This window comes from Esox lucius, chromosome 10 (assembly GCF_011004845.1).
Source record: "Esox lucius isolate fEsoLuc1 chromosome 10, fEsoLuc1.pri, whole genome shotgun sequence".
NCBI lineage: Eukaryota > Metazoa > Chordata > Actinopteri > Esociformes > Esocidae > Esox > Esox lucius.
Genome location: NC_047578.1, coordinates 21,538,295 through 21,565,812, shown reverse-complemented (window position 1 = coordinate 21,565,812; position 27,518 = coordinate 21,538,295). Strand labels below are relative to the sequence as shown.

Here is a 27,518-nt window from a genome sequence, read left to right as displayed (position 1 = left end):
TTGTTCCAATGTACAATTATGGAGCTCACTATGTTTCAAATCTATTTTTTATAACCTTCCCTGGATCTATAACTTGACAAAATTCTAAAGGTCTACAAAGAGTTCCTTGGACACATGGCTTAGTTTTTGCTCTGATATGCACGGCGAAGTGTGGAACGTTTTATAAACAGCTGTGCCTTTCCAAATCATGTTAAATCAATTGAGTTTGCAAAAGACGGACTCCAATCAAGTTCTAGAGACACCCGAAGGATGACCAAAGGACAGGATGCATCTATGCTGAACTTGGATTGTTTTTGCCAAGGTTCTGAATACATGAGATTTCCATTTAATGTATTGGCATTCATTTTTTTAATTGCTTCGTCATTAAATCCATAACAAAAAACATATGGAGAAAGTCAAGGGGTTTGAATACATACTGAAGGCGCTATGTAGGACCCTGACCCAAGACCCTGAAAGTAACATGCTAACAGATAAGGGTATGTAACTCAATGGTAGCTGTCAAAGATCCCTCTATGATTGACAGCCATGGTGATAGCATCCACTGCATCCAATGGTCTATTTTCCTGCGTCAATAAAATGGTCTCTGTCCTACTTTGTGACCTTTCAGTCTATTAGGTGGTATAGTGAATAAAGCTGGTCCTGTGTGTGGTTGTGTGGTTGTGTGTGCAGTTTGGGCTAATATCGATTCCAATGCTGACCACAATGTTTACACATTTCCCTGTAACTCACAGCACACACTCCACACACACACACACACACACACACACACACACACACACCTATATAAAGATATCCCCATTGTGTATTTGTGTCAGGGCATGAGGACAGAGGTAGAAGCAAAGCTGTGAACGCCACGCCGTGGAACAACCCCCTGAACTGAGTCACTACCGCCTACCACTCCAGTTTTTTTCTAACAGTAGCTAAAAAGTATTCCAATAGTAGCCTACAACTTTGGCTCACGCCACAGCACTATGAACAATCATGCCCCTGGAGCTCACTAATGAAGTAAGCCTGTAGGCATTAAATATAGTTTGCAACAATTCGATATTATTGATGTATGATACACATTTTATGTAGTTGTCACTCCCCCTCCATGAAAACCAAGTCCTCATTTGAATCCAACTCGAGTTTCTATATACGTATAAGTCCAGTGTGTTAAAATTCAAATGTAACCGTAAATGGATGAATGGAAAGTCTAACAGTACTGCAGGCAATGTTGTTGCGCAAGACTGGTAGCATAATCATTGTCCTCATTATCATCCACGTGTGTGTGTGTGTTTGTGTGTTTGTACCGGCGCGTGCTTGCGGGAGTTTTTAAGATTGTGTGTTGGGTGTGCGCTTGCGTGCACCTCCGAGCGCGCGCTTGGGTGAGTGCGGATTGCCAACCCAACTGCTACTCCCTATCTGTTTCTGTGTCGTGTGATTTTGGCTTAGCCTCCTTTTACAACGTCTTCACAACTCTCCGCGGTCTTGCTGTGCCTCGCTCTGTGTGGCGCCCCCCCTTCACCCAACCGCATCTCCCGCGCACTCTTCGGTATAGCCCATTCAACCGATTCTCCGCAGTGCTAAAATAGAGAGTGAGTGAAAAGAGGGGGGCAAAAGCAAGAGAGAGAGAGAGAGAGAAAAAGAAAACGAATGAGAGAGGCGAGGGGGCGATACAGGGAAACACGAGAGAGAGTCAGAGAGAGTCTGAGAGAGAGTCAGAAAGAGAGAGAGCCAGAGAGACGCAAAAGAAAAACTGCTAAATCGTCCAAGGCTCCCTAGTGGCGGATCTTTCGTCGGCTGCACCATTCAGTTGGACGGTCGGGAAGGGTGAGTACAGTGCCTACTGTTTCTGTGTTATCATTTGACTATACAATTTAAATTAATTCGTCTTGAAAAATGTCTCATCATGCATAATCATAGTTCTCAAATGTGGCTGTAACAGTTGACACGTTTCGTGGTGATGTACGTCTGACATATTGTAACTGTTGGCCACAGTCAAGTCTGACCAAAACATTTTGTGCGTTTAGTCTAGCTGAATACACAGAATAAATGCACCTGACATTTGGTCTTGGAATTCTGAGAAAGGACTGTCGTTGTATAATAGACTGCCTCGGGTCTCTGTGTCTCTATCGCTCATATAGCACGATGTGCGTGTGGCAGGTTTTGTGGATGTTATATTTATGGATATTTCCTTCCCATGACAAGTCTTGCATGATTAGAATAATACGCGTGTCGCATTTGGTACTGCAAGCGTTCATTAAAGCGCAACAGCACGCTGTAGTGAGTGTTAAGGCAAGCTGTATCTGGGAAGCGTGAGGAGTAGAGGGAATTACGCCAATGTTGGTGTATAGTTAGAACGGGTGACAGAAAGTCATGCCTGTTGGAAGAAATTGAGGGGAAGACGATGCCATATGAAGTACTGCAGTAGCTTTATAGTTGTGTATCTGGGTCCAAGTGGATCTTTTGTTTGGTGGATCTCTCTCTGTCTCTCTCTCTCTCTCTCTCTCTCTCTCTCTCTGTGTGTGTGTGTGTGTGTGTTGGGGGGTGAGAAGGAATGCTAGACGTCGAAAGGGTTAGTGTGAGAGGAGTGCGGAAAAGTGTGGCTCTGGGTGTCCATTTGAAATGCTTGGATGGGTGATCTCTGTCTCATCCAGTCAGTCCTAATAGCCTTTGTTGCCTGTGCATCCAACTAAAGAGAACAGACACGTCTGTCCATGGATCATGGATGTATTTGTGAATGGTGGTTGGCTCCTGTAACTATGTGTATAGGTGGCGTTGCACATGTACTGGCATGTGGGACAGCGTGCAGCAATAAGCTCATTCAGACGGCTTGGACTCTCCTCAAATGTTTTGGGGCCAAGGTCTTTTCCTAGACATGTTTTCCCTCAATGTCTTCATCTCTCTCTCTCTTTCTCCATTACTCTCTGTTTCTCTTACATTCCCTCCCTCTCCATTGCTCTATCCCTTCAGTTTATCTTCCCTCACTGAACACATTTCGCGTTCATTATCTCTCTATCATTCATGCATTACAATGTACTGCTCTCTGTTTGGTCCATTCAGACAACGTCCCGCTCTCTGTCACAATGTCCCGCTCTCTGTTCAGTCCATTCAGAACATGTCCTGGAGTTTGTACTGTCCATGCTGCACTGCAGTCTGTACTGTGTAGTCAGACATTAAACTGAACTCTGTACATGATTAATGGATATCCGTTCATGTACTCCCCCGTTCTTCTTAGAGATACACATCGGTGCGAGTTCTTCCTATTCAATAGGCTGAGCCAAGACCACCTCTTCCTCCCAATGCCGCTTTAAATACAGCATTCTTCATGCCAGTTGGCCGAGCTCGCTGACAGCGGAACATATTGCCGCCTCAACAGAAAACGACACTCCTCCTGAGCCTACCCCTGGCTGCTTAGCTGGGAATACCATCTGTAGGCCTGGGTCCTGGTGCCTTGGGAGTTGTAGTTTCTACGCCACTCAGCAGTTTGTCTTGGTCCACTATATATTGACCCATGATCACTACAAATTGCCTCATCCATCCATCCGTCTGTTTGTGTCCTTCTTCATTCTTTGGGCTCTAATTCTATGTTTAATGCAATTCTGTTCTGGAGCATGTCCCCCTATTTGATTCTGTGAACTGCTGAAGCTGGACGCAGAGTCAAAACATTTAGCCGTGTCCTTGAAAGTGGCTGGGTCGGAGAACCCTTGTCCTGTGTGACTGTACCGGCCAAATATGTCACAGCACTCCTATGTACATGGTTAACCCCCCAAAAAAACAACACCGCTAATTCAAATTACACGATTATGTTTACAAATATGCTATGGCTGTTCATGTCGAGCTACAGTAGTGTATGACTTCCAGTTCTTCATGCAGCCTGACATTGGTTCGGCTAACTTTGCTGATGACCTCCAATGACATGCTAAGGTGATTGGTAATGCTATTCGGATGACAGGTACATTCTGCGGGACACAAGGCCTCAGGTAAAGTGCCTGTTCCCAGAGTGACGCTGTGCCTCACTTAATGAATCAAAACCATTAACACCACTGTATTAATGACCCCAAATTACTGCATTAGTAAGCCTAGCCGATTAGTTAAGTGTAGGGTTTTTTAATTAAGCAAAATAAAAATGGGTTAATCCAGGACAGTCGCATGCTTAGACCCATACATAAGACCATAGACCGGTAGTGGCCTTGGATTTATGCTATCTAGTATTGTAGTATTTCAGGTTGTTACCAGTGGACTTCCCTCTCTCTTTCTCTGTCTTTCTCCAAACAAATACTTGCATACTAGCTAGCATTCTGTTATTTCAGCACCATACTAGTGGACAGCTCCACAGTCCATTCCGACAATGACCTCATACATATTCCCCCAGAGCCACAGTCTCTCTCTCTCTCTTTCTACCCAAACTCATAGCTCCCATTTTATGTTATTTCACCACCATAATAGTGGCCAGCTCCACACTCACTGTGTAACCTAAAAAAGAGTCCTTCTGTGCTTTCCTCTCCCTCATTTTAACCCTTCACTCTCCACCTCTCTCGCTCATCCTCTTTTCCCCTCTCTCTCTTTCTTTATATCTCTCTCCCTCCCCCAACTCTCCTGAAATTCCCCAGATCTACCCCCCTTCCACTTTCTTTATCCCTCCCTCCCCCTCCTCCTTTCTTTCTCTCCCTTCCTAAAGTCTCCCTTTTACTGAGCCCTTCTTATATCCATTCCTTCCTCCATGGATTCCCTCCCTCCTTTACGCTCGCACATAAAGGACCATTCACCATTCATCTTCCTATTCATGTGGAATTCCTGACATGTTCTCCCATGGGAGATCTAAGCTCTCCCAGTCCCAGTACAACAGAGGGGAAGCCTAGCCGAGGGGGCAGCATGGGAATCGTGGTTTATTCTGAAGTCTTTTACTACAAAGGGAATATCTTCAACCCTGTCTTACGGAAACATAGGTGTCTTCTCGTTACTAAAAACCCAGTGAATTTCAAAACACTGATGAATCAGTCCAGTTGGGATGAATACAGGGAGTTTACCATTTCATACCTTTCCTTGTTTTGACATGTACAGAACAGTGGAGGGCATATTGAATGAGCCCCAATTTATTGAAGCTGTCCACAATCCATGCCTCTTGCTCTTTATTTTTTCTCCGTCCATAAGGCCAGATAGTATCCACTGTAATACAGTACTGTTTCAACACCTCATGCCAAACTAAACCCGACATGGCAGGCTTTGACATTTTCCGTTTTTGGGTGCTTTTTTCTTTTCAGAATGGTTACAGCGACCGTGTCCAGCTTGGTTTGTCCCATTTCTGCAAAGTAGTGGGAAAAGCCCTTGTGTCTAAGGAAAACCGGCGTTTTACTACAAATTGGTACAGCGTCTGTGTAAAACCAGTACCTTCACTACCTTGGCTGCCATGTCTAACACTCACACCAGTACACATTGCTCTGGCGGAAGCCCTTTCGTGGCTCCCCTTCCAATTCGGCAGTGTGCCTCAGCTACTATGTCCGTTTGACCTTGCAGTCAAAGAAGTATGTGTCATACAAAACAACTGAGCACAACGGACCCATACTGTTGCCACTCCTCACCTCCTGCTCCTATCATCAGAGGTGGCTCTGAGGGAAAGTTGACTCTTTAACCTCTCACACTCTCTGGTTGAGGTGACCGTGTCTATTCTCTCTGACTCTCTGAAGGATCTGGCTTGACTGGGTTGAAGCGCGCAAAGCAGGCTGGCTTTTTTCCACTTTTCTTTTTTACCATATCTGATATTTGTAAACGGTGAGTCATCTTGAGTGAGAAAAATCCATTCTGACGTTGCTGAATGTGCGTCGCTGCATCTCAACTGAGCGGTGAGGTCATACACTCTGCGCCACGGTAACTCTCCCGCTCTTGCAGATTTTCTTTCTTTTTTCTCTCTTTCTTTCCTCCAGTCGGTTACGCACTTGAGTGAGAAAAGCCACGCTGTAGTCAGTGGAGGAGTCTCACCTCCAACTCGCTGCACGCTGCTCCGTGATAATGAGGTCATTCTTTCGGAGAGCGCAGTGGACCGGGGTAGTTGAGTGGTCTCTGTGTTGCTTTTATCACCACTTTTGTCTTCACCAGTTAGGTGCCAGTCCATTAGTCAGCATTATGTTATACTGGAATATAAACTCATTCAGGTGCATTTCACAATGGTAAGCACAGCATTCAATCTGGTTTAGTGACCTCAAACATACTAGTGCATGATGGGTTTGAGTTTGGTGTACTGCTATTCTAGTGCCCCCACTCCCCTATCCTCACTGTGCTGTCTATTAATAGTGAATACTCCATCCATCCATCCATCTTCTACCGCTTATCCGGGGCCGGGTCGCGGGGGCAGCAGTCTAAGCAGGGATGCCCAGACTTCCCTCTCCCCAGACACTTCCTCTAGCTCTTCCGGGGGGACACCGAGGCGTTCCCAGGCCAGCCGGGAGACATAGTCCCTCCAGCGTGTCCTAGGTCTTCCCCGGGGTCTCCTCCCGGTGGGATGGGACCGGAACACCTTCCCAGGAAGGCGTTCCGGAGGCATCCGAAAAAGATGCCCAAGCCACCTCAGCTGACCCCTCTCGATGTGGAGGAGCAACGGCTCTACTCTGAGCTCCTCCCGGGTGACCGAGCTTCTCACCCTATCTCTAAGGGATCGCCCAGCCACCCTGCGGAGAAAACTCATTTCGGCCGCCTGTATCCGGGATCTTGTCCTTTCGGTCATGACCCAAAGCTCATGACCATAGGTGAGAGTAGGAACGTAGATTGACTGGTAAATCGAGAGCTTCGCCTTGCGGCTCAGCTCTTTCTTCACCACGACAGACCGATACATCGACTGCATTACTGCAGAAGCTGCACCGATCCGTCTGTCAATCTCCCGTTCCATCCTTCCCTCACTCGTGAACAAGACCCCTAGATACTTAAACTCCTCCACTTGAGGCAGGCACTCTCCACCAACCTGAAGTGGGCAAGCCACCCTTTTCCGACTGAGGACCATATATAGTGAATACTATAGAAATAAAACAAAGAATAATATAGGGGAGTTGGAAATGTGGCTCCTATTACTTCTACACACTGGCAGGTTAGTCTCCAGTTTAGTCTGAATTTTCAAGATAAGTTGAAGACCAAAAATGTTACATCTTTAAACTCCTCTTCCTTGAAGGTTAAAAAGTTAAAAAGGTACAAAAGGAACGTTTCCTGTAAAGAGGTCAGTGGAACTTAGACCGCGGGGCGTAGAAGAAGGATGCTGTCATTGGCTCACAGTCAAAAACTCAGATCTAACAAAGTGGATATTTGTCAAATCTGTCATGGTTTATTTATTGTAACAGGCCCACAAGGTAGTTACTCAAGTCTGACTTGGATATATTTGGCTGTTTTCCCTGCATAACATTTAGAAATGGTCCTTTTCAAGTTTAGGAGTGACTGCAAAATGCTACATTCCATTCATGTATACTGGTAGCATAGCTTACATACAGAAATCAGTGTCGCTAGTTGAAGACATTTTTAATTGCAGTGTGGTTGATTGGTTACGATGACGTGAACATACATGGTTAACATACACGAAGCGTTATACTTCGGTTTTTTACCTCAACATAGTGGGAAATACATACACAAATAATACTAAATGTACTCTAATTTTTAGGGACAAATTAGGACAATAACAGTATTTCCTCCTACACAAAATACCTTAAGTCCCATCACTCCCAATGCCAGCTCAATGGACTCGAGTGGCTGTCAATGGACAGATAGGATTGCCTAGATTGGCTGTCCTAAGGTCAGAAAGGGGTTAACCCAGGCATCAACTAAACATTTGTTGTGTTTATATAGTTTGAGGTATGTGTATCTGTTGCCTGGTTTGACCATATTCATGTATTTTGAATTGACAAATAAAATTAAGTTAACTAATGTCTAGCTTGCAGCAGCCCAAACAATCTCCCTATTTAACTTTGAATAACACTCAAGACGTCACCAACCATTCCAATAGGCGATATCAGGGGTTATATTGTCTGGAGCCCCGAATGATACACTGGTGTGTAACATTATTGCAAGAATATTTGCAAATGTACTTGAAAACGGAAATAGACTTTATCTCCCATTAAGTGTAAAACTGTTAGGTTGTGATTGGGGTTAAGGTTAGGGTTGGGGTTAAGGTTAGGGTTAAGGTTGAGGCTAGGGACAGGCACGAATCGCAGTCAAATATCTACTTGGAGCATTCAGCCAAATTAAAATGCAAGTTCCGCCCTCTCCATTTTGTCAACCAATCACATTAATTTCTGCGTTCAGGGCAGATCTGCTTCCAAGTCATGTTTAAGTAAGTGAAATTCCAAAGTGCCCAAATGTAATTGTGGGTCAACCAAAAGGCTGAAGAAAGACTAGAAGTTGTGTACACAGAAAGGCTACTTCTATCGTTGGCTTAATGATGCTATCTTTTCTCCAGTCTGGATGATGAAATTATTTGAGTGGTGAAATGTGTGCGGGTAGCCAACAAGAGCGCCTCATTAAGTGATTGGCATTCAGATGCAAGCATCATGACTGGTTGTGCTGGAATATGAGAGAAGTTATTTGAGAAATCATTAGGCCACTAGGCTGACAGAGATAATAAGCTAGGCTACTAAGGGCAGTTTGCAAACCCCCTTAATAATCCTTCCTACAAGAAACACTCAGAACCACCTAATTTTCACTTGTCCTCAACATGGCTTCCCAAATATCTTAACTATATTGGGCAAAACTGTTGTACTATATGTTTCTTGAGAGAGAAAGCTTTTGGCAGAAGCTCATGGGCGAAGCATAACCTCTATTCATTATATTCATTATCTTAATCACTGGGAAAGTCGGTTTCCCTACAGCCTAGACTATTGGACGAATTCAAGAGCAGTCATTTTTATTAATACATTTACTATCCAACCAGCTACATTTACAATGGCAGCCCAATTCTATGCCAGTAATTTTAACCAATCAGATTAGCACTTTTGCCCAAGATCCAAATTAGTTGTAAAAGCAAACAGAGTAGCCTATCAATTAGGAACATTAGTGTGATTAGAAATGATTCAGCTAATTTATCATGTAGCTTTACATGAGATCATGTTTCATAAAAGGTGTTTATAAAAGGCAAATGTTTCCCTGTAAGGTCGTTCTCCATAATATGTAAATAGCGGCACCCACCCTGTTAGCTATACCACAGAGATACAAAACCTACCTGGCACCGGTCTGGCACCGGTCTGGCACCGGTCTGGCACCGGTCTGGCACCGGTCTGGCACCGGTCTGGCACCGGTCTGGCTATGTAGACAGAGTTGGCAGCACAAACAGATCCCTTGAGAGACAAAGCATCAGTTGTAATGGCAGAGGCTAGTTAGACATTCTAACCGTTACTTAGGCGTGAATGGTGCGTCGTGTGCACCCCTTGGAACAGGGAGAGGGCACCGACAACATATTATGACCCTCAGAGCTTTCGGCCAGAGACGTGACCATTACGGTCTTGTATAAGGGTCTCCTGAGGCCCACCATCCCCAACAGTCGAAAAAAAGGCTTGAGAGTACCAAACGTTAGGATGCGTAATTTACCCCTTCCGGGAGACCTATATTTGGCTCATAGCCCCGCGGGAACGCATCTGTCGAGTCTGGGTCACACTGACACTGCCCTGGAGGACCTCCTGCAATAACAGCTAACAGCTGTGGAGTCCCCGTTAGGCTAGCGTGCTTAGACACAAAAGGGGACACCTGGAACACCTGTTGTGAATATCAGAATATATCCATACGCATAGCAATAGCAGCCAGATGGGTGTGACAAGCAAAAAAATTGATATCTATCTCAGCAGGCGCGGACACGTCCTGAAGCGCACCATAATGCCGAGCTGCAGCCCTGAAAAAGGGCACCTGCCAGACCAAAGCCAGATCAGTTGTTCCTTGTATACTCCAGAGACTGATGAGCTCTGTGTCATCAACCGCCTTCGACCAACCACCGCTCCCCCCTACTGTGCCTCCGGAAGGCTTAGCATATGCCAACTCCCCGAACCTCATGCCCCTGATGCCAGCTTGCCTCGGATTTAAAACCTCTTCATCGTAAAAGAGCCTAACAAGGAGATCTGCGGGGCCCTGAACCGATTCTGTTTCCCGATTCACCCCTCGCTCTCTGGAGCTGGACTGCACAGGGAGTCCCAGTTCGAAATTGGGAGATCGATCTGCTATGTCTTAGAGTGTCAGAACCCCATGGGAAGCATGGCAAATTATGCGGAAAGTACTCAGCGTTGCATCTCCCTGTGATCTTCCTGTGCAGATTTATCATTGAAATTAGGACAAAAAGTTCAGTAGAAATGAATCAAGACCGCTTTGTCTTAAAGACTGCCTGCGTTTGAACTGACTCCGACAAGACATTTATAAGCAAAGACTTTATCACTGGGGGTCTATGGTTCTCCAGCAGTCAAAGCCTCTGCCTCCGGAACGTTTATACGCAGGGCCGGCCCTAGACTTTTGGAGTCCCTAAGCAAAATTTCAGGGCCCCCTCTTCCCTATTAGTGCGGGGCTCACATTCGGAATAGGGCCCCCTAGAGGTGGGGGCCCTAAGCGACCGCCTATGTTGCTTATGCCTAGGGCCGGCCCTGTAACAAGGTTCAAATCTGACTGCAATTTCAGCACAAACCCCATCCTCTGTCTTTCACCACTTTCTATTCTAATGCCTGTAAAATATATTTTAAAGACAAAAAATGAAACCAGAAAGATGGTATCCTAACCACTCTTCAGCAATGCAAGTAGATATTTTTCATGGCCATCTCATGATTTTTTTTCAATGTTTCCATTTAGGAGGAAATCTTTTAAGTCACTTTATTTTAGGCTGATTGTCACGCCTGCAAGACAGCGTGATGTCATCATGTTCTGTTATAAATCGCTCTCTGTGGGTTTGCTTCTCACCTTACCTTATGCAAAGATATTATGCACCTTAACCAGGCTTAACAGGTGAGGAAGTGTTCAGAAATGCGAAGAAACATGAGAAAAACAACAGACTTACACAAGATAAAGTGCAGCTATGCTTCCCAGTATCAAGTTATTTTAGATTTTTTTTGATAGTACGTCCTCCTACAATATAATAAAAACCAACAGATCAGGGCGGTGGCAACAAGAGGTAATCTACAGCACCCGGAAGGTAGAGGTCTTCAAGGACTTATCTTCTTTCCAGGTCCTGTTTGAAGCAAAGTTCAAGAGTTAATGCTTTAGAGTTAATTAACGCTAAATATCAAATTAGGCAAATATATATAGTCATAGTCAAGAAATGTTTAAGACATTTAAGTTGGGATAACCTAAACATGTTTTGTTTGGTCTCTCTAGCTTTAATGGTTTAAGGGATACTGTTGTAGGCTTAATTAACACAAGTCAGATTACGCACATTAAAATAATCTATTGTTGATAAAAACTATGTAGAATTTCACTTTAGGGTAACAGTAAAGCTTTAAAGTTTGTATTTCTAGCTTTGAATAAAATTATGGAGTTAAATGTGTCTCAATATTCGTAAATATATATAGAAAATCTGTGCGTATATTCATCGCAACTCACAAATAGAAATAGGATTTGGAATTTTCTAAATATTTGATTATACCTTTTCATGTGACAGCACTGAAGAAATGATACTTTGCTACAATGTAAAGTAGTGAGGGTACAGCTTGTATAACAGTGTCAATTTGCAGTCCCCTCAAAATAACACATCACATAGCCATTAATGTCTAAACCCCTGGCAATAAAAGTTAGTACACCCCTAAGGGAAAATGTCAAAATTGGGCCCAAAGTGTCAGTATTTTGTGTGGCCACCATCATTCTCCAGCACTGCCTTAACCCTCTTGGGCATGCAGTACACCAGAGCTTCACAGGTTGCCACTGGAGTCCTCTTCCACTCCTCCATGACTACATCACAGAGCTGGTGGATGTTAGAGACCTTGTGCTCCTCCACCTTCCGTTTGAGGATGCCCCACAGATGCTCAATAGGGTTTAGGTCTGGAGACATGCTTGGCCAGTCCATCACCTTTACCCTCAGCTTCTTTAGCAAGGCAATGGTTGTCTTGGTGGTGTGTTTGGGGTCGTTATCATGTTGGAATACTGCCTTGCGGTCCAGTCTCCGAAGGGAGGGGATTATGTTCTGCTTCAGTATGTCACAGTACATGTTGGCATTCATGGTTCCCTCAATGAACTGTAGCTCCCCATTGCCGGCAGCACTCATGTAGCCCCAGAACATGACACTCCCACCACTATGCTTGACTATAGGCAAGACGCACTTGTCTTTGTACTCCTCACTTGGTTGCCGCCACATACACCATCTGAACCAAATAGGTTTATCTTGGTCTCATCAAACCACAGGACATGGTTCCAGTAATCCATGTCCTTAGTCTGCTTGTCTTCAGCAAACTGTTTGCGGGCTTTGTTGTGCATCATCTTTAGAAGAGGCTTACTTCTGGGACGACAGCCATGCAGACCAATTTGATGCAGTGTGCGGCGTATGTTCTGAGAACTGACAGGCAGACCCCCCACATAAAACCATCTTTTTATGAAAACCAGGATGATGTCAAATGCTTTCCATGGCCTCCCAAATCACCAAAATCACTGAATCTTTATGGGAGGTTCTGGTGCACTGATTGCGAATTAGATTTCCACCTCCTTCATCCCTGTAAAAACTGAAATCTTTCTTGAAGAGTGGTGCAATATCCAACTACAATCAGTTCAGGACCTGTATTATGACAACATTCCAAGAAGGATTGGATCTGTTCTGAAGGTAAAAGGTGGCCATAAACTTTTTTTACGTATTATGTTTATTAATACATTGTTAGGTATTTTCATTATTGTGTCCACACCCTCTGTACAAGTAAACTTAGTTCATAAAATGGACAGCAACTCAAGTTGGGTCTCTCTGAACATATCAGCGTTGGTTTGATCGATTGAAAGGTGTAGGAGGAAGTCAGGAATGTTTGATTGTGTCTACATTCATGTCTGCAATATTGAAATGTGTTAGGGGTCAATTTATCAGCCAAAAAACTATTACAAATTATAAACAAACTTTCTATGAATTGAGCATGTTCAACGTAAGTAAGCACCCATTTTACTATTTTCTAGTTACCTTAAACTACATGTAAGACGATGAAAGTGGTTATCCAGTCAGCTTTCTCTATTTCATTGAACATTTTTGTGTCCTGTCTATTGTGTGCTCTTCTTTCATTGTTGAGTTATCACGATGAAAAAGCCCTACAGTGTAGTTCAATTGACCTTCACCTGGTTCATCCCGTTTTCCATTCATCCCCTGACCTCAACTGAAATAAGATTTGACCCCAACGCAAGTCTCACCCCTGTCCCTCTCATTCGTCCTCCTTTCTCGTGTCCTCAGATGAGCACGTTCAGCACGCGGGCGCTCACGCTCCTCTCCTCTGTGTTTGGGGCGTGTGGCCTGCTCCTGGTGGGAGTGGCTGTGTCTACAGACTACTGGCTGTTGATGGAGGAGGGTATCATTCTGCAGCAGAACCAAAGCATGGAGGTCAAGATGGCCCTGCACTCTGGCATGTGGAGGGTCTGCTTCGTGGCAGGTATACACTGCAATGCACATCAAAAGAGTATTTCACATGTGAAAGAAAATATTAATACTTGTTTGCTTTTCCTTAAAGGATGCCTGTTTATGTTTCCAAGTTGAACCCTTTGCTTGTGAACAGGTTCTACTTACAAATTGCTTGTGGCGAAAGAGTTTCACCTGAAACCTTGCATTACTGAAAGGGCTACATGCAGAACCGAAAATAGTCATTTCCAGTTAGCACCTTTTATGAGAGCATTAGTGTAATGCTTTGTGGTGTACTGGAATACAGGTCATTTATATATTGTGTGTAAAGATATCTATATATATATATATACGTTTAGTACATTGTCACATTCAGTAGAGTGCATATATAAACATGGTTTATGTCACAGTTGACAATGTATGCAGCACATAGCTGCACATTTCAACACGTACCTAGAAATACATTGTATGATCTCTGTCTTTTTGTTTTTCTCTCTCTATTTTGGTCACACATAATGATGGCCTTCTGTATAACAACCCAACCTTGTCACAAGACAACTGATTGGCTCCAATGCATTAAGGAAAGAAATGTTAATTGAAATGAATACCAGGTGACTACCTCATGACTACCACCTGGTTGAGAGAATGCAAAGAGTGTGCAAAGCTGTCATCCAGGCAAGAGAGTGGCAACTTTGTAGAATCTAAAATATAAATGTATTTTGATTTGTTTAACACTTCTAACGCATATGGAATTCACAGTGCCATATATTTTGTTTCACAGTTTGATGTCTTCACTATTATTCTACAATGTGGAAAGTAGTAAAACTTAACAAATTCCCTTGAATGAGTAGGTGTGTCCAAACTTTTGACTGGTACTATATTGCATGTTAGTTGCCATTACATGCTTCATTCTGCTTAAAGAAACACTCTGCTTGAGAAAGAACACAAACGAATGCGCACGCACGCACGCACACACACACACACACACATGCTCACACGCGTTCCTATAGATAGAGTTATTAGTTGCCCTCCAGGGGAATGGCATCGTTTGTGCTGGTGCCTGGTACACAAGGTGAAATATGAGAAATGTTGCTGTCGTGTGACTGTTTTCCTTTGTGCCAGTGTGATGAAGTGTCTCCTACTTGGTCCACCATTCCAGGCTAATGACTTTTTCGCCATTCCGAACCCATATGTTTCTTCTGCTCATCCACTGTATAAAACCGGATTTCACCTTTCCGCCTGGCCTCAGTCTGTCTCTCTTGCTTTTCTTCTCTAAGGACCTGAGAAGGGAAGATGTGTAGCATCAGAATACTTCACCACTGAAGCTGAGATTGATATTGTGACGGAGAACACTGCAAATATACTGAGTAAGTTGTGACTCCTAGCAACAGGGAGAACCTTCTAGTAAAGTAACCCCACATGCACTGCATGTCATTTTCTTCCCTGCTTCATACACCTATTTGCCCTACCCAGGAAACAAGGAGTCGACATTGTTCCCAGCCGCTTTGATAAAAACACTGCACAGGTTCTCTTTATTGAACTGTTCCAATTATTCCAGATATGGAAACTTGAAAAATGACTGAATATTGTCATCCAAACCTGGATTGGTAGCAGATACACAAGGACATTTATTATGTTGTATTGTACCACAGTCAACATGCAGGCATTACAACCTGTAGGGGATGATAAACGGAGGGAAATATACCTTTGGGAATGAACTTTACTTGTTTGTTCTTTTATAAGGTTTCCTTTCTTCGTTATTGACAAGCAATGCAATTGAATTAGAATGGTCGGAGCTAGTATTAAATAACACATTATTTCCATGTATAATTAATTGATTTACTTGGGACTTTCATATATATATTTTTTTATGTTGTGCTTCCTTACCAGGAAGGTTAAACAGAAACGCGTTCTAATTTACAATGGCTTCCTGTCAAGAGTCAGAAGGCTTTCTTTGGCAGTGGGGGTGCGGATTTTTAGAAGTATACAAACAACACAAATGAAAGTCCTTCTGACTGCTCAGGTACATCAGAGACAACACTATACTTCACAGTAGGAGATCCATGGAAACAACCCAGGATGGCAGTAGTAAAAGATGACAGCAACAGAAGATGGCAACACATTGTTAAATGAGCAGACAAGACCACGGCATGAGGTAGAAAAGTAGGATTCAGTGCACATCATGCCTAGGAGGGACATCACAACACCACCTGACGATTCAAAATCTTACCTTACCAAATTACAGTTTTAGCCCAAGCCGACAGGCTGACCACATATTGTAATAAGGACTCTTAAGTTATTAGTTAACAGACACAACAGAGCAGTTACAAAGGAACAGCTGCAACTGAACATTACATCTGAACAGGTACTTTAGAACAGCTACAACAGAATGGCTACAAGGGAATAGCTCCAGCAGAATAATAACAAAACTGCTTCAATTTATAAAATCCACCAACAATATATATAATTGTATATTATTATATATCTTTATATTATATATAGTTTCTTTCTTTACGTAATGGACATATAACCTATACTCATCTTCACTTCACTTTGTCCCAGTGTGACACTCAACCTTGGATGCAATGTTGTTTTATTCATTTTGTTGGTGATTTTTGGGGACTATGTTTAGATGGTCAAATGCTTAAATACATTTCCAGAACGGCAATCTTCTTGCCTTGGTTACCTGGATTGCATGTCTTAGACCAATTTATGACACAATAGATGTAGGCAATTGTCTATTTTGTATAAATATATTCTGTGTTTCTATCTAAAACACATCATGTTATTATATGAGAACATGCTTGTGCGTGATCGAGAAAATCTTTAACTGTTTCTTTTTTTCTTTATTTCATCTTGAACTCTAGATACAAAGATTTGCCAATTTGTCACCTTTTTTGCTCTTAGAGTTATTATCAGTATACTAAAACTCTAAACAATCCTAATGCAGTTGGACAAAGCTTTGGAGGTAAGAGGTAGCCTGAATATGCATTATTTCATAGGAAAATGTCATTACTAAAATGTGACAAAGAAATCATTTGAGCCAATGCTTTCTTCCTTTCTATGAATCAGTGCATAATTAGGCCACTTCTTACTTCCATCATGTGCAGAATCACACAGCCTTGTCCAACTACAGTAGACCTGATGCCCAGGGTTATTGATAAAAAGGAAAACAACTACAATCACTAAAAAGCGGCCAGAATGAACACTGTTGCTTAACGGAGCGAATCCTGGCAAGCTCGGGAGAGATCAAAATGTGTCCTTTGAAAGAAATCTTGCCAAGCCATTCTTCTCATCACACTTCCAACGCAACCATGGACTATTTGGAAGAGACTTACCACAAGGAGATGCAAGAATGTGGCGAGGCAAGTCAACTAATATCTGACACCAACCCCACCAACCCAGGATGGTACTGGGCCAATTTGCGCCACCATATGAAAGGCCCCAGGCATTGTCATCATGCCGTGACCGGGATCTGAACTCATGGTTGTAATGGCGCGACTGTACTGCAAGGCGGTGACTTTACAACTGTCCCAACCGAGAGCCACGCTTTCTCTTTCTCTGGTCTTTCATCTTTCTCTCTTGTCTTTTCCCCTCATTCTCTCTCTCCCCGTTTCCACCTTCTTCACGTCATCAGAGATGGTACGAACGGCCACACCCTTCCCCATGGTGTCACTGCTCTTCGTCTTCACTGCCTTCGTCATCAGTAACATCGGACACATTCGGCCCCAGCGCACCATCCTGGCCTTCATCTCCGGAATCTTCTTCATCCTCTCGGGTAAGGAGCCAAATGCTTTTTGAAGATCAAAATGGAATGATGAAAGTTTCCCGTTGGCTGTTGTTTCAGTGATGTTCATGTGTCATTTGATGAGGGATAAATACGTATGTAAGCAACGTAGCTTCTGTGTGGCTGTTAGGGGAGTGTGGCCCTTCTGATTGTTTGTTTATTTGGTGGCTTTGTTAAAAACTCGTGACGACCCTCAGTTGTCTATGGGATGACATCAGTTTCTATTTTGGGATATTGCATGGCTCAATAACAGATGCTAGCATAGCGTGATATGTGGCTGCCAGAGGAGTTCCATGCCCATCTTGTCCTTATTACTGACCTGCAGTGGTGAATGATTGGACTCCGTTTCAGCTGCACACGTTGAATGAATGGTGATCCAGCAGTTAATATATATGTTGTTGTTTTTCTGTATTTGTCAAGTTGTTGTTTTTAAGACAGATAATTTAAACCATAACGGCTTCAGATTATGATTCCCTGGGAACAACTTGATATATCGACCAGACTTTGTTAGGATAATGATTTTGTTTTCATTATTTTCACTGTAGTTTTTTTAACATAACGGGCAGCTTTTTCTTTGTGACATTGTTCGCTGTGTCTTTGTTCAAGAAAAAAGGTTTGCGGTTGCCATGGAATTTAATTTAATTTGAATTCCCCAACACAAAAGACATTTCCTCACGAAACAAAACATACATGCACCCTCATTCAGGGTCAGCTCTTCACACACCTTCCCTTCACCCAAACCATTCTGACACAGGGAGACAATTTAAACCCCCTTCTTAACAGAGGGAGGCTCTTTTTTTTCTAGCCAGCACACCCACGCGGAAGGGCTGAGTGCTGAGAGAGGAGTACAGTAGGTGAGGCGAGGAGATGGCAGCAGATAGCCACAGTTCCCCCTGCTGAGTCTGAAAGGGAAAGCCAGGCCACCGGCCGCCGGGAGTTTCAGTAGTTGCTGCTGCCTGCTGCCTGAATCTCCTGCTGCTTCTGCTGTTTCAGTGGGGCTGGTCAGAGCTGATTATGCAGTGGCTCCGCTGTGCTGGTTAATGGTGGTTGAGGATTTTTAGGGTCATATGCAGCGGCAGCCGTTGACAATGGCTGGCTGGGGAGAAGCGCCGACACATCCTGTAATGAGGTTCTTTCTCTTCCAGCTTCTCTTTTTGTAGCATGTCGTCCTTGTTTATCCGAGCGGGCAGACGGTTGTTGGGAATTGGGTTTCCATTCAGAACGTGTAATGAGGTAGTTGTATTCAAAAGGATGAATGATTAACATGCAGTTCAAGGGGAAGATTTGAGGGCTTGCTTGTTTTATGGTTTTGTTTTTTAATAGGTCCAGTGAACACATTTCGGACCACACAAGCTCGTTTCTGGGTTAAAACAGAAACATTGCCACAAAAGTTTTAATTGTTAACTGAGTAAACAATTAAAACGCTACGGGTATTTGCTGCAGTGGCAATTATTGAGGTAATGTAGAACAGCTGTGTTAGAATGAATAGCAACGGTTGGTCATTTGCATTGTATCTTAATGAGAGTTACAGAGGGAGTGTATATTACCAGTAAACTACCGTATGGTTGGATTTTATGGATCCCATTAAGGGGTTTTATTTAAGCGATGTAATGTAATCTAATCACAAAAACATCGAATGTCCCTTTTGGGTATTTCCGATTATCAGTTGAGATTACAGTTGTCACTCAGTAATTATCTCAGGCACACTTCTTGGTCTTTTTACATATGTAAAATATATCAAATTGTATTATTAAAACAATTAAGCCAAGCTGTTAAACAGTTTCTTGAATTTAACCATCAGCTTAGTGACTACCATTTTTATGAAGGTTTTGGCATCAAAACTCAAAAAAAGTAATTGTAGGATATAGATTTAACAGAAAATTGTTCATCCTATTTTCTCTTAACCAAAATGTGTTTATCTATTAACAACGTGTGTCCTATGGACAAAGTATATGCCGTACAAAACGCATGCTATATCAATAAATTAACCAAGAAATCTTAATTCCAAAGCTACAATAATTACAAAAACTATTGAAGATTTCAGTGACTTTGGTAAATGGCTCTGCAACCCTAATCTGACTCATTCTAATTATCATGATATAATTGTTCTACAAAAACAATGGGTTGTCCTCAATGCTTCTCTTGTTGAGTGGACTACTGAATTTGGCACAACAAATCTGACTGAGTGTTTTTTTTAATCTCATTTCTTTGAGGAGACCACTGAGTTTGGCACTAGAAACACGACTGAGTGTTTTTGAATCTCATTCCAGCTCTATGATTATATACTGTCCACTCTTCAGCTGTCTCACCCTCTAAGCCAAGGCAACAAGCAGTCAAACCCGACCAAATATTGACAATGTCTCTCCACCTCTCTTTTCATCTCCCACTCCCCCTCCTTCTTGCTCCTTGTGTATCCTCCCTGCCCGACATGTCCACACTCGGACACATTCCACTTTGGCCTCTGGCGTTTCTTCCTCTCCCCTTCCCCTCCTCCTTCTTCTCATCACCTTTCCCTCTCTCATTCCTACTTGTCTCCTCATGCCTCGCCTCCTCCTCTCCCCCTCTGTCGGGTTCCATCTCTCTCCCCGTCGCCCTTCACCTGGCCTCTTCTGTCCACCGCTTAGGGCTGAGCTTGGTGGTGGGCCTGGTCCTCTACATCTCCAGTATTAACGACGAGGTGATGAATCGGCCGAGGGAGCCGGAGCACTTCTTCCACTACCACTACGGCTGGTCCTTCGCCTTTGCTGCCAGTTCCTTCCTCCTCAAAGAGGTGAGCTTGCCCGTCAGGGCGCCTGCTAGGGAAGTGCCCTGCTCGCCGCTAACATCTGCCAAGCGACACCTAGCTCTTCACTGTTAGATACCCAGCCCACACACACACACACACACACACACACACACACACAGACAGACAGACAGACAGACGCGCGTCAATATTTATAAACGCTAATAGCGCACACTTGAGGATGACAGCTCCGTTGTGGCGGCAGCTTAAAAGCTGCCGTTGTCACACGAATGTAATGTTCGGGCTTTCCTTCTTCCGCCCACCCATAGCGGGCTAGAGGAGGGGGAGGGGGAATAGCGCTCAGCGGCGGCATCAACAAGCTCGAGTTTCAAGAATGTTGTACTGAGATGTCACCAATAAATAGTGGATGATGTGTAAATGTTTGTGCGGATGTTTGGCACAACGTTAATGCATTTTTGATAATGGGATATTACACAGAGGGCCAGTTTGGTTGAATCTCTGCACTGTTATGTCTTCAGTGCATTGTGGGTTGGTTCCTATGATGCTGAGAGGTTTGTGTATTGTAGAATCATCCTCAACAGTTAAAATAAATAAATATTACAAATCTCTGTTTTATTCAATGTTTTATACATTGTCTAATAATTTATTTTGACTCAAAACATTGAATAGATCTTCCAGGGGACAAAATAACATGGTGTTAATTGTAACATATTTAAATCAAATGATAAACAACTTAAACAGCCTTAAATGTATTTGCTCAGGCTTATTTTGTATTTATTCTTGCCTTGGAAATTTGGCTTAAATACATAAAACAAAAACATTTCGTACTGTATATTGAAATTTTTCAGACCATATTGAAAATATTTGTATTTTTCATAATTGTAAAACTGATTCCCAATGTTTATTTTTGAGAAAAATTATTTGACTGGGAATCCGTTTTACAGGTCAATTATCAAAACTGACAGGCAACCAAAAAAGGCTACCTCTGGTCACTCCTTGGGTTCCTGCAGTCTCATTATGAAGTCTGTACCACTGGAGTAACTATCAGGGGTGCAGGGGGTACGACTGCACCGGGTGTGGGGGGGCCGTGGGGGGCCGGAGCTCGTATTTTTTCGGGTTGTTATTTAATGTTTTGTTGCTACGCCACTTGGGCTTCCGTACATAATGCCAGTATTGTGGACTTCACCTTATTAGTTCAACCCCGCATCCTGTAAACATTTGCCCCAATTAAAGGATAAATTGTAAAATGTTCCCATTGCTAATTCCTGTTAAATTGTTAACAACTCTCCTACAAATGTATTTTATTAAAATACAGTGTTTAGTGTATTTGATGTCTCTACTTATATAATTCGGCGACAGTACATTTCTCTTAAGGCTTCACTGTGCTGTCTCATAGTGCCCCGAATGTATGGTGACAGAACGTGTCACTTCTGATGTCTCTTTAATGAGGATATTTCAGTGTGTCATTGCCACGAATTACCATGAGTCATGATATCATGGCCCCTTGCTCTCGCTCTGCTCTGTTCCAGGGGGCAGGGGTCATGTCAGTGTACCTCTTCATGAGTCATGATATCATGGCCCATGCTCTCGCTCTGCTCTGTTCCAGGGGGCAGGGGTCATGTCAGTGTACCTCTTCATGAGTCATGATATCATGGCCCATGCTCTCGCTCTGCTCTGTTCCAGGGGGCAGGGGTCATGTCAGTGTACCTCTTCATGAGTCATGATATCATGGCCCCTTGCTCTCGCACTGCTCTGTTCCAGGGGGCAGGGGTCATGTCAGTGTACCTCTTCATGAAGCGCTACGCCGAGGAGGAGATGTACCGGCCTCACCCGTCCCTCTACCGCCCCCGCCTGTCCGAGTGCAGCGACTACAGCGGCCAGTATCTGCACCCCGAGTCGTGGCCTCCTCCGCAGCGTGGGCGCAGCGCGTCCGAGGTGTCCAGCGACATCTCCATACAGCTGAACCAGACGCCCCCGCCTCCGAAGGGGGGCTCCCAGCAGCAGGCCCCGCCCTCTGGCCCCTCCTTGGGCGCCGACTACCAGCAGTCGTCTTCCTCGTCGTCCTCCTACCCCCACCGCGTCATGTCCTCGCGCCCCCTCCACTCCAGCCACCACACCTCCTCGCACCCCAGCGGACCTCCCCCCCAGTCCTTGCCCATGGCCATGCCCCCCTCCGCCCAGCCCCCTCCACGCTACCACCAACACATGCGCATGAGCGCCTCGCCGTGCTAGGCGAAGCACAATGCGCGCGCACACACACGCACACAGATACACGCACACACACAAACACAGAGAGGGTGGGGAGGAGTGATAATGGGATGGAAGAGGGAGATTTAGGAGATGAAGAAAAAGACGGATATGAGTGAGAACAAGAAAGAAAAGGAGGTGAAGGATGATAATTGATGATGATGATACCTAAGATGAAGACAAACACTTCAGTAAACTTTATGAGAGTTAGGAAATGAAAGAGAGGTATGATAATTACACAGACAAATTGCAAAAGGAGGTGAGTGGGTTGACTCGAATGGGCTGGTGCCTTTTTCAGCAGAAGGAGCAAGCAAAGCATTTCGAGCACTAACACACACAAAGCATCAAAGAACAAATTGTATATGCATAGAGATTTATACTTAAAATGTATAGAAATTTTTCTTTATCTAACTCCTGGGGGGAAAACAATATGTTGAAGTCCTTCCCATGGTTGTCTTTCATGAGCTGTGTAATGCCGTACGATTAGGTCCATAATTTTCGGAATAGTTGGTATTTAAGAGGAAAGCGTTGGGGACGAACGTTCCCGCAGTGTTTTTAGGTACAGAAACGGGAGCCTTCTGAAGACGTTTATTAAGAGGATTCTGAGACTAACTGAAACTGTACATAATGTAACATATCAGGTTCACCTCTGCAGTAACATTATTTTACAACTGGTATACAGTACATGGCCACGGTGTAGGCTTCAGCATACAGTTTGGAATCCATGCAAAACACTTGAATTTAGTTTTTTATGCTTTTGACTAACATGACAAAATTCTTGACTTTACGTAAGTCATGGCTTAGGCTGAAAATATAAAACAGCACCCACTTCACCACCAAGACTGAGGGCTTCTTGCAGTTGCCATTAGACATATTGTCCCCCTTTGACTGCTAATTAACTCAAGCGTTCGTATTCTGTGGCACGTGGCTGCTTACTGCTGGAATGGAGCGTCTTTGTTAACCTTCGGTGTTGCTGTAAGAGTTTCCCTTATAGTGATGGAGTAGATGGATGCAGTGACGAGTGTGTGTGTTTTGAAATGTTCACGTCATCCTCCTAACTGTGACTGGGTGTATACAAGCTACTGCATTACATGTTTACATCCTATTCTGTTTTGGTATTCTGATATTAAAATCACAACAGACAGACAGACTCGTACACACACACACACACACACACCAGCTACAACAGTCCTGCTATGACTGCAAGTACTACTACTGTTTCTACTAATAATATTAAAATAAGATTGTGACCATTATCATCATTGTTTATAAGCGTCTGTATTATAATAATTATAATAGTGTAAGTAAATGCAACTTTATTAATATATATGATCAGACCGTGAATGAAGATGTGAGAAGGGAAGTGGTTGATAAGAGTTGAACAATATCTGATATAATGCACAGAAATATATTTAATGACATCTATGTCATTATATATAAGCATCTGTGTCAGTGAATTACGATCTGAATGAACGCTAAACCTGACCAATGGGTCTCTGTAGCGCCCCCTAGTGTTGTTGCCATTGGTCTAATTTCTCTGCATCGGAGTTGAACTTTGCCTTTTGTATCATAACATGCACACTTTTCTAGCATAAAACGCTGATAATACCTGATAAAAGATGTATAACAAAGTCATAAATGTCTCCCTACAAGTAGTTAACAAATACAAATACAATTTACAATATTTTCAGTTTGAGATATTGCATTACATTCCAAGTGTTTTCCTATGAGGAACTGATATTTTTTTAGAATTCCATATCCTTTTCTGCATTGAGATAACTTGATCAAATGTGTTTTATTGCCTATACTGTTCATTATATAACAAATGCACATATGTGCATATGTGATGAAAACAAATAATTTTGTTTGGGACCCAGGACAGCCAATGTACATGTTAGAATGCAGACCAGTAAGTATGAAAATGTATTCACTCACTACTGTAAGTGGCTTTAGAAAAGACTATCTATTAAATGACTTAATTGTAAATGTAAAATGAATAGAGGAAAATATATTAATCAATTATCAAAGAACAGGACTGGCTCCTGCTGGAGAGAAGATTATCACAGAAATAATATTTGCAGCTTGTTCTATAATCATAAGAGGTAGAATAGTGTAGTGTTATAGTTTACTTATCCATATTGTTTCAAATTTACTCAGCCTATTATAATTTGGTTAAGGATTAGGTCATTCCCACAAAACATTCTGAAGTGTTTTTCTTTTAACAGAATGTCCTCCTGGATCACTGAGATTAGGATCTTTACTGGTCTTTTTCATAAAAATGATTACTTTTTATAATCAGATATTTTACATTTTACACCAATTTCCAGAAAAATTATGATTACTGTGCAAAAATAGTAATACATACAGTACATTTGTATTCGTTTTTAATTGTTTACATTGCTCCTTTAATGTAAAGGCCTGAGTTATAACACTGAATATATAAGGCCAAGTGGAGTAAATGGGGTATGATGAAGGCATGCAGTATAAACAAAGACATTATCCTGCTAATTTAAGAACTACTTCACATGATGCATCATGTGGGAATAAAATGAATAAAACCTGTTTATGTTTTTAAAGGAACTTGGAGAAAGTCCACCGACCTTGTGTTTGTACAAACTAAATATTGTAGTTTAATTTTAACTTAAGTATTTAATTGTTGTGACCTACGGACAAACTACAGCAACATTATGTTGTGTTTAGGTTTTCTAAAGTAACATTTCCAAAATGAGAATGAGAATTTATTCAAGAAACATTTTAGTGATACATTATTTGTTGAAAATGCATACATTCTGGGAAAAGTTGAAAATGTATTTTAAATATTGCACCAAAACTTGAAATTTTAGTTCTGAAAATGGTAGATTTTGGCAGATACATCATGGTTTTGTAACAATTTGTAGAGTACATCATAAAACAGTTTTCGTGAGAATCACCCGATTGATTGAGAGAGAGAATTATCAGGATTTCAGTGGTAGCAATAAGAATTGTGAAAATGATTACTGTATCTTTTTTCCAATAAAATAGTATCCTATGTATTTCTGTTCTATTTAATTGAGATTTCTTCATGCCGTGAATTATATTGAAGCTGTGAAAAATCGGGTCTGTAGCAAAAGAGGGATTCAATGTTTTTTTCCCTCTTAATATTAATTTTCCTCCTCAAGTTCTTGGTATTGCCTTCACTTCCTCCTCTCACTTGCCATCCATTCATAGCCACCCTTTTGAACTTTATTTATCATTTGTCTTGGTTTGTTGCTCTCAAAGCCCTATTGTTGTAACCTGGGATGGACTTGTTAAACCTGTCTCTTCTCTTTACAGGCCTCATTTCTCATTTCTTCCTTCCGTTGTAAATGTTCTCCTTTAGAACCTTTCTTTGAGCATATTATAGGAACTGTGCCTGACAAAAAAGTAGATCAAAGTTATTCATAATTTTTTTATGATTCATATATGATCATTATTATTGTCATTACTATTATTAATAATGTAAATATGTTACCAATATTTGCTATAACATTAATGGTAAGATTCAATAGTAATAATGACAATGATGACAATTTATTTTTGCTAAGCAATGCACTAATGAATTTGAGATTGTTCATAACTTAGATCATGTATAATGTTAGAATTATATGAGAGTTGTTATTGGATCTGTGACTGGGGGTTGCTGACAACCATGTCATTGTTTTACAGCTGTTGAATAAATCCTAGGGGTAAATCTGTCTGTGTCCTCAGTGTTTCTGGTCAGATAAATCTGTCAGGTTTTTAACTACACACACACACACACACACACACCAAGGTAAGCTAGCATCTAGCGCTGATGTCGGGGATGTTTAAAGCTTCACAAAGTAAAGATTCACAATGCTAAACCATATTGACACTGACATTGCTCGTAAACAGTTTTATCTGGAATATGAAACAGGACGGGACATTGACATATTCAGGATCTTTTTAAGCCAATTGCCACTCTGTCTTCTGAAGCTTTGCTTAATCAAGGATGTCAAGGTATTATGAGGTTTTAGTCATAACAGTGTGTGTGCACGGTAGAAAATATATTGCTGAAGACTTTACTGGAATCATTCAAATAACTTAATGGCAATATTGTTCATTTATATTGTATTTAACTTTAAAGGGCTCCATATTGGTGCATTGCAGTACAGCTACGTCATTGCGATCCGGTTTCATATCCTAGGTACAGCCTACCAGGTGTGATGGGGAGTACCACAAAGGGGCTCAGCACGGGAGGAAAGATGGTCAGGTCAGGTTTGCTTTGACAACTGGCACTGTAGCAACACCTTGAAGTGGGTTGAGCACCTAAAAAACTCAGCTGTGGTTGTTAGCTGGAGGAATGCGCTCTTCCAGAGAGACACAAGCAACTTCACTTTGGACTTATCCATAGCTGTGCCCATTGATAAGATCGGGTGCCTTGTGTTGTGGCCACAATCATGCCATAGGAACAGAGCTTGTTGACCAAGGTCCTGTCCTCAATCCCGCCTTAGAATACAATATATTTCACCCATACATACATAGACAGTTGTGGCCCAGACTAACACAGTCGATTTATTATGTTGGATTTTGGATAGTACCTTGGCATAATGTACTGTTCAATATTATACTCAAAAGAACAAAATTCTTACAGAAGCTTATTAGTGATCATAATGTAATTAATAGACAGATGAAAAAATGAACAAAATCAAAGTAGAAATTCTATTGATGTCAGGTGATTAAGAGTAAAGAATGCTAACACACCCTGATTATGTCCGTTGATTTTTAAAATCTGTTTCTGATTTCATGAAAACATAATAATGGATTACAGTTTCTCACAGCATATAGAGTTTCTACAGCGTGAAGAACCAGTGTTGTTGTACGCAAGGTTTTTGACTACATGTGAAGAAGCATGTAACGTTCTTAATCCTTGGAATGAACAACCTGAAAACAACCGGCAGGTTTGTGTTTTTGTCGACTTCCGGCCTGTTCAACGCCACCCCAGAACCACTACAAACTCCTTGAGTTGAATACGTCCAGCTACGTCAGTCAGTGGATCTCTCACTTCCTGAACAACAGGATGCAACCGATGGAAATGAACATTTCTGACACTTTATCCTTAAGCAGTAAAGCGCCACAAGTGAATACTATCACCTCCTCTAAATGCTACACAAATGACTGTACTTCTAACCGCACGTCAGTTTAACTACTCAGGTAACTGAAGACAAAATATTATTACAGCCCAAACACCTACTTCATTAAATTTG

The 27,518-nt window shown here is 42.3% G+C and overlaps 1 protein-coding gene across 1 annotated transcript; it reads left to right on the top strand.

Annotated features, from left to right (window-relative positions):
• The first annotated feature begins 1,433 nt into the window (after positions 1-1,433).
• Positions 1,434-25,988, top strand: cacng7a (calcium channel, voltage-dependent, gamma subunit 7a). The gene is made up of 6 exons (XM_010896892.5): positions 1,434-1,812; positions 13,337-13,532; positions 14,776-14,865; positions 17,136-17,276; positions 19,910-20,055; positions 21,790-25,988. Exons 2-6 carry the CDS (start codon positions 13,337-13,339, stop codon positions 22,258-22,260), a joined length of 1,044 nt encoding a protein of 347 aa, XP_010895194.2. The 5' UTR covers positions 1,434-1,812; the 3' UTR covers positions 22,261-25,988.
• Positions 25,989-27,518: the final 1,530 nt, after the last annotated feature.

Bases quoted from the DNA above. Each gene is read 5' to 3' on its own strand.
- cacng7a (XM_010896892.5), top strand. From the start codon at position 13,337: ATGAGCACGTTCAGCACGCGGGCGCTCACGCTCCTCTCCTCTGTGTTT. The intron at 13,533-14,775 runs GTATACACTGCA...TTCTTCTCTAAG, and splicing joins GAGGGTCTGCTTCGTGGCAG to GACCTGAGAAGGGAAGATGT. The intron at 14,866-17,135 runs GTAAGTTGTGAC...TCACGTCATCAG, and splicing joins GAACACTGCAAATATACTGA to AGATGGTACGAACGGCCACA.